Source organism: Chionomys nivalis, chromosome 2, assembly GCF_950005125.1.
Source record: "Chionomys nivalis chromosome 2, mChiNiv1.1, whole genome shotgun sequence".
Classification (NCBI taxonomy): domain Eukaryota; kingdom Metazoa; phylum Chordata; class Mammalia; order Rodentia; family Cricetidae; genus Chionomys; species Chionomys nivalis.
The window spans coordinates 80,393,670-80,401,757 of NC_080087.1; the positions used below are offsets into that span (position 1 = coordinate 80,393,670).

General features: G+C 46.6%; 1 protein-coding gene across 1 annotated transcript; it reads right to left on the reverse strand.

Moving 5' to 3' along the window:
* Positions 1 to 477: 477 nt before the first annotated feature.
* On the reverse strand, positions 478 to 8,006 carry LOC130868937 (carcinoembryonic antigen-related cell adhesion molecule 6-like). Its single transcript, XM_057760988.1, has 6 exons — positions 7,943 to 8,006; positions 6,778 to 7,137; positions 5,002 to 5,280; positions 4,276 to 4,530; positions 1,718 to 1,996; positions 478 to 842 (listed from the first exon to the last, which is right to left on the reverse strand). The coding sequence occupies exons 1-6, from the start codon at positions 8,004 to 8,006 to the stop codon at positions 478 to 480; spliced, it is 1,602 nt and encodes a 533-aa protein (XP_057616971.1).
* Between the last annotated feature and the right edge of the window lie 82 nt (positions 8,007 to 8,088).

Below are 8,088 nucleotides of genomic sequence, written 5' to 3' on the forward strand. Positions count from 1 at the left end.
TCATGTAACTTTTTAATGCCATCCTTTAAGAAACCATGTTCTAAGTTCTTTGTAGGATATTGATCTCTTTTGGGACAGAAAAAGCAATAACCATTACCCTTAGTGAGCTCCTCCTGCTCACTCAGGATGACTGCAAAGGCAGCCAGGGGCAAGAGGTAAAACTGGGTTTTGTAACACATCAGAGAAATTTAATTTTTTTGCAGAATCTTTAATTCGCAGTAAATTCAGGCACAATCATGACTAACAAAGCAGAACTAAAAATCACCCTAAGAATAAACATAGTGGAAGTTAGAGAGGCTTGAAGCCCATGCACCCCTGGGATCAGCGCAGAGGTCTGAAGTATTGTTTCTGAAGGTCTTTGACAAATGGATGGGATTCTCCAAAGGGCCTTGCCTCTAAAGAGCTCCATTTGCAAAACATGTATGTGTCATTCCCAGGGGTGACAGCATGGCTTCCTCCACCAGAGGTTACAGAGAATTACTTAGGGTTCACATGGACGTGCACAAGTGCCCTAAAATCAAAGTTTTCTGTTTTTATACGTAGCATATAGGTTCCTTCATCTTTCTTATTGACATTCCGGAAGACCAGGGATCCATGTTGGTATATTTTCTCTCTGCCGCTGTATGCAGGCCCTGTTTCAATTTTTTTATTGGATTTCAGAAATCGTGCAATTTCATTCCTCTCAATCATATTTTCTCCCTTGTACCAGGAAAAGGATTGGACTTTTTCTGGCATATCATGGACAAGTAGAACAACACTCCTCCCTTTATCAACGTGGGGCGGAACTGCCTCCACAGTAACTTCGGGCATGGTGGATGAGCTCCAGTAGATCGTAAGAGAGGCTAAGAGAAAAAAAATCCATCATTATTAGGACCTGTGCATTTCGTAGAAATTGAAATCTGAGTGTGTTTGTGTTTGTTTGTGTGTGTGTGTGTGCATGTCGTATTGAGAGGAGGTCAGCAGCATCACCCCCATTCCTCAGTACCCCTGAAGCTTTCCATTGAATGAAACTGTGTTCTCAGGTGTCTGTACAAAGCACCCCTTACTTCCTCAGTTCCTGTTCACACTCAGAATCTTTGGTGAGAGTAGGCATGTCTTCTCTGACCTCCTTCTCTAAAGACTCCGAGCATTCATTTTCTAACCTTCCCAGCTCTGTTTCTTCTGAAGTACTTGTCATCACCAACCCCACCTTCTAGATGTCCTTGCTCTTCTGTCTTCCTGCCCAGGACTCTGTGAGGAGGAATAATTTGATTTTGGTTTAAAGCCCACTGCCTGAAACAGGCTCAGATACCTGTGGGCAAATCAGTGTCCCAGCGCCTGGGGTTTATTGTGGATTCCTCAGGGTTGTGTGTAATGATGTTGCTTAATGGCCCCAGTCTGGGTTTTATTTGCGGAGTCACCCTGACAGAGTGGGAACGTCAGTCTTCAGCATACAGTGGCTGGTACAGATAATCAAAGACCAGGGAGGTTGGGAACTCATAGACAATCACCTGTCTCTAGCTCTGTTGTGCTGACTGGGGTTAAAGGCATGCAGCACAGTGCTCAAGTTACACATTATTTTATCATGAGATTAACATGCATCCACCACCAAGCTGGCTGTGTTTGTATCTTGAGCCATGTTTTTCTCCTGGTGAATTTTACACATTTTGCACACTGCTGATAAAAAATTGCCCCACCCCCAACACTATGAAATAAGAAGGGAGGGGAGGTCACTCACGTCTTATGTTCAACTGGAACGGGTCACTCCTCTTGGAACTGACTGCATTGTATACCTCACACTGATACGCCCCAGAATCTTCCTTCCTGGCATGGGATATGGAGAGGACTCTGTCTTGAATTAAGAATACCCTGTCTGTGAATTCCATTCCCTTGCCATTGTGGAACCAGCGGAATGCGATTGTAGAGTCACTGGAGTTGAAGTCGCAAGTCAGGTGCACAGAGTCTCGTTCTTTGACATCAGATTTGGTGGCTCTGATGGAGGGTGTAGTCACTGGCTCTGTGGATGTACAGTGGAGGGAACCAAGTGAGAGTCGTTTACCCTCAGAGATCTCAGCCAGCTCACAGGGCCCACAGAATGAAGACACAAGATCTAATGTTTGGTGTAAGATATGGTCTCTCAGGAAAGAGCAGAATCTTCCTCTACCCAGATCACCCATAGTGACCCTAGACTCAGGGTATGCGTGTAGATTCCAAACTAGGAGGCCACTCACCCCACGTGGCCAGAGACCCTGAGGGAGATTGGTGAAGAGTTCAACAATAAAAATATAGAAATGTAGGTTCCAGAAATAAGAATGTAGAAATAAGGAAATATAAAGTTGTAATCCTAGGAGAATGAGAGCAGGCTGTCAGCAGCTTTCTCAATACCTTAAGAATTAACTGTTAACATTGGTCACTTTGCTATAGAATCCATAGCTCTATCTGCAAGACTGAAGTGACCCTCTGCAAACTGAGAGACCTCTGTAAGCTGAAGGTCAGCCTTCATGACCCCTGGCCACTCAGTGCCAGCAATTGAAGTGAGCTGAGTTAACCTTTAAATGATGGCATGTATGTGACATTTAATTGTGTGTTTTCCCATTCCTCGCCTGATATGCGAAACTGGCAGCGTCAGGGAGTGCAGAGCTTTGGTAACCAACATCAGCCAGTGCCAGAGAGAGAGGATGGACTAAACACTAACACCAGTTTAACTGAAAAAAATGGTTAATAATTTTTTTTAAAAAAAGAATTTGTATCTGAGTTTTACCTCGATGTTGTAAAAATTCGTTTGTTCTTTCCTAATGCTTGTTGCTTTTTTTTTTTTTTTTTTTTTTTGGTTTTTCGAGACAGGGTTTCTCTGTGGTTTTGGAGCCTGTCCTGGAACTAGCTCTTGTAGACCAGGTTGGTCTCGAACTCACGGAGATACGTCTGCCTCTGCCTCCGGAGTGCTGGGATTAAAGGCGTGTGCCACCACCGCCCGGCTGCTTGTTGCTTCTTGCTATATAAAGGGAGAGTTTGGAGACTGTGTTTTGCCACAGCCTTACAAGTCCTGCTCTGATAAACTTTTTGTGTCCCATGGAAATTTATTTTTTTATTTTAAAATTTTTTTCCTGGAATAAAGTTTGCTTCTGGTGTAATAGCCTTGGGGGTTTGTCCGCAATCGTTGCTTGACCCCCATGGACCCAGCAATGGGGAGAATGTTTTTTCCATTGATTTTTGTGCAAATTCTTGCACACACTTTCTGAGAGTGTGAACAGTCAGGTTCCTGCATTAGAAAATAGCTTTCTAGGTTTTTTTTTATTAAATAATTCATTTGTTATGTGGTTAAGATAGCCCAGCTAATCTTAAAGGTGTTAAATCCTAGAATTCAAGATTGGGAGAAATCCCAAAGAAAGAATTTCTGTTTGAAGAGAAATTTATGTCCTGCTGCATGGAGATGCATTAAATACCACAGAGAATATGTGAATGGCCAAAGAGATTACCACAACCTGCTACTCTAATCTGCCATACCGTTTTTTGTTTTATTTTGTTTTACTTTTGAGACAGGGTCACACTGTACAGTCCTAGATAGCATGGAACTTGCTATGTAGACCAGACATGGCTCAAACTCCCACTATCTCCCTGCCTCTCCCTCCTTAGTGCTGCCCTTAAAGGCACACACCACCACACTCAGCTGACATTTGTTATTAATCCTTGAGAAGAGTAAGAGAGAGAGAACATCATCAAGTCTTCAGTGACATGGTTCACCCTGAGTCATAACGGGGCTTACAGGTGCCTTTTCCACCCTCTCTTCCCCTCCCATGGAGTCAGAGCTCAGCCAGTCACCCCGGAGACAGGAGCAGAGCTGGGAGCAGAGCTCTGAACTGCTGGTCCCCATTGGTAAGAAGGGAGTATTCTCCTCACATTTGGGGGGAAAGAATGTGAGCACAGTAAAGCCCTGGGTGTTCCTCTAAGTCATGGAGGTCATAAGAAGAAAATGGAGGGGACAGGAATGCTGTGTTAGTGACAGAAAGAAATCTTGACCTTAAGGCTCTCCCTCCCCTAGGAAGTCCCTCCCACAAGCTGAGGTTTCCAAGGCTGGGAGAAGCTCCTCCTCACACTCCAAGCTCCATCCCTATCAGCCAGGAGAAGTCAGAGCATCAGGAGAAGATCAGCATAGGGATAGAGCAGGATGCTCAGGGGAGAGTGAAGTTTTGCTTGTTCCCATAGACATGGGCTGGAAATTAAATTCTGCTGCATCTTACCAGAAAGCCAAAAAACTCCACTCCAAACCTGGCATTGATATTTCAGAGATCCACTTACCAAGGACTTCAATGTTCTTGACTGTGGTCTTATTGAGGCCAGTGACAAAGTAATGAATGAAGCAGGTATAGAGTCCACTATTATTTGTAGTGATGTTGGGGATAAAGAGCTCTTGGGAGGATGACAGGAGCTCTCCATTGGCAAACCAAGAGTACTGTGCGGGTGGGTTAGCAGCTGAATGGCAGAAGAGGCTGAGGTCTGTCCTTGAACGAAAATAAGTATTTGAGGGGGATATGATCGGGACATCTGGACCATCTGGAGCAAACAGAACAAAGGCACATGTGATGTCAGCAGAGGGAAGGGCAAACCTGCTCTACACAAGGTCATAGTATCTCTCTGAGCTGTGCTATAACTTCAGCTGAGCAGGTTCCAAGAGCTGTGGTGCAGATTAGTAGAGGAGTATTCATGCAGCAGGCACAAATCCTGGTCTATCTCAAACAAAGCACACGAACATCCCCATTGCACACTCACGTGTGCACTGAGCCTGAGACTGATCTGTCCCCTGTCTCCAACACCCTCAAACTCTCTAGATAGGAGAAGTCCCTCCAGCCCATTCCAGCTCAATGTTGAGCCTGGCTGCATGTACCTGTGCTGGGCCAGGAGGCCCTGCTCAGCCTAGGGATCTGTGTGGTATATCTGAGTCACCAACCCAAGAAGACCGAGTGTCCTAGCTCAAACTGTCTGTATTTAGGCAGCTGTAAATAGGATAAAACAGATAATACTCACAGGTAATTTCCAGATGGAATGGATAACTTCGGGAGGTGCTCACTGGGTTCCGGGTTTCACACTCATAATCTCCTGTGTCATTCCTCACAACGCTGAGTAAAGTGAGAGTCCTGTTGTCCTCAGACAGCTTCAGCCTGTCACCTTCTGAGAGGCTCTGGCCATTTCTCCTCCACAGGTAGCTTGTATTCTCAGTCTCGGGCTCACACATTAATGCTACTGAGTCCTCACCCTCCATGGGATTGTAATTGTTGCTTTTGATTTTGGGCTTGGGTAGCAGTGCTGTGTGTGCAGACAAGAGAGGGAAGTTTGCCCTGTTTGGTGCCTCTGATTCTTGCAAGGGCCTCTTTCAACAGAGCTAGTCTCAATCTCCCCTCCAACCCAAAACCTCAAAGAATCAGGCAGAAAACAAATTACAGGCAGATGGAGTAGCTGAGCTCTCAGAGACAATGGGGTCTCCTGTGCTGTGTATGGGAGAAGCAAGGGCTTTCCCAGGAGGGACTTGAGCTGCAGTGTGTGGTGATGGACAGACTCAAGACTTGGAATCAAAGACCTCATGTTATCTCCTGGTCCTCACTGACACATTGCATGTCTTAGGACACAATGTGCGAGTCCCTCCAGCTGCCCTGACCTCCACTGCTCAGTGAGGACCAGCGCCCTCCAAGCCTTTGCTGCTCAGGACTCCCTAGAGATAGGTCATGATTAGTCTTCCCATTGAGCTTCCCTGAGAACTGACAGCCCATCAGAGATCCCACACAGATCAGGATCTGGCTGCCATTCAGGTCAGGCTGGGCTTCAACTGAGCCATTCTTGTCAGGAGTTTGATGTTGACTGACATGAATCAGGGACCCCTAAAAGAAGCCTATGTCTAAGAAATGATCTATAAGACTCAGGGGCACCTAATAGAGTCTCCAAGGTGGGGAGGATGGAGATGTGGCTGGGGACATATAGCTTGTGCCACCTATGGCCTGTGTGACCCTGACTCAATGACTGTGTTTCCTGTCTCATTTTCCCTAGAATAGGGCACAGGGTAAATGATTGTTGCTTTCAAGTTAACCTGAAAGGTAAGCAATGACCTGACCTTCCACCAAGCAGTGTCTCTTACTATTTGCCTGCAGGAAATAATCCCAGGGCTGGACCCCCAGAGGCAGGGTGCTGCCATTTGTACACTTTTCTCCCATCTCTTTAGGGCTCTCCACCTTCCTGTGAGGTCTCAGAAGACAATCAAGCAAGCTGGCTGGTTGCCTTTCATAGCCCTCCACCTATGCTGAGCACACTGAGTCTCCGGAGGAGATGACCGGGTGGCATGGCTCTCACAGGCTGAGGGTCAGCAGGCTACCAGCCTACAACAATCATTGCCCCTGTCAGCTCCAACAGGAGGTCAAATTACAGCCCAGTCTATAAGCTTCTCAGGATTCCTGGTCCAGTCTGGGATGGAGATCTGGAGCAAGGCTCTGGGTGTTCATTTCTCTGTGAAAACTCATGGTTTCCTCAGCCAAGCCCTACCTGAGTCCTGAAGGGTCTTTATCAAGGCCATGTTCATGATGAGTATCTAAGACCCTGGGCAGAGTCTGACATGTCTGGACTGAGTTACCTCACCTTCTCTCTCAGAGGGTAGATTCACGTTACCAATCCTGATTTATTATTGCTGTTTCCTCCACTCTGTGTCCTTACTAAATGTTTGAACCCCAGTGGGGGGACCATAACACAGAGTCATCAGGACTGACAATTCTATGAGTGAAGTAGCATTAGGTCCAAAACGACCCAGAAGTTACTTACGGTGTACATGGAACTGCACGGATGCATTTCTAACATCAAGGTTTCCCATTTTCATATGTAGCATGTAGGGTCCTGCATCTTTCTGAGCGACATTCCGTAAGAGCAGAGATCCATTGAGGTATACTTTTATTTTACCACTGTATGCAGGCTGTGTTTTATATGTTGCTTGGGGTTTTATAAGTTTTACAATCTCATTTTTCTCATCCACATTATCTCCCTTGTACCAGTAAAAGACTTGGAGTGTCTCTGGCAGATTGTGGACGAGTAGAAGCACATTCGCCCCTTCAGCAACGTGGGGCGGAACTGCTTCCACTGTGACTTGGGCCATGGTGGGAGAGCTCCAGCAGAGCAAAAGTGAGGCTAAGAGGGAAGAGGAAAAGAACCTATCAATATTAGATCTTTGCATTTGGTAGAAATTGAGACCTGAGTGTGTTCAAATCTCAGCCATGGTGTGTGTGTCCTGTTGCAGGAAGTTCGGGACCATTACCCCCATTCCTCTGTACCCCTGAATCTTTTCAGTGAATGAAATTCTCTTCTTAGGTGTCCACACAGCTTACCCCTAACTCCCTCAGATCCCTGCTCACACTCAGAATCTTTGGTGAGTGTAGGCATGTCTTCTCTGACCTCCTCCTCTAAAGATGCCATGCCTTCATTTTCTGACCTTCCCAGCTCTGTTTCTTCTGAAGTCCTTGTCAACCCTAAGCCCACCTTCTAGATGTCCTTGCTGCTCTGTCTTCCTTCCCAGGACTTTGTGAGGAGAACTGGTTTGATTTTGGTTTAAACCCCACTGCCTAGAACAGGCTCAGACACCTGTGAGCAAATCAATATCCCAGAGCCTCGGGTTTATGTGCAGATTCCTCGGGGTCGTATGTATGAAATGACCCTGTTTACTAGCCCCAGTTTGAGTTTTACTTGGAGAGTCACCCTGACACAGTTGTGGGAGTCAGTCTTCAGGGTACAGAGGCCAGTGCTGATAAACTCACAGTGGGGAACCCCTGAGTTTTCCTCCCCACTTACCAATTCACATTCACTGCGAGCTTCCTGTTGCTCTCAGGCTTCAAGCAGAAGCCAGCTGTCTCCTCTCAGGCACAGTCCCTCTCCCAGAAGACCCCATCCAGTCTCTGAGCTCCCCTGCTATCCATACCACTGAGGAAAGTCTCCTCACCTGCCAGCAGGATTCCCCTCCAGGGTAGCTGCCCTCTGTGGAGACGGGCTGAGGAGAGCTCCATGGTCTCTGCTGTGGCCTAGGCTCTTCCTCTGGACAGGAGGTTTGCCTCTCAGGCTGCTGCCAAGTCTGCCTGCTCTGGTGTC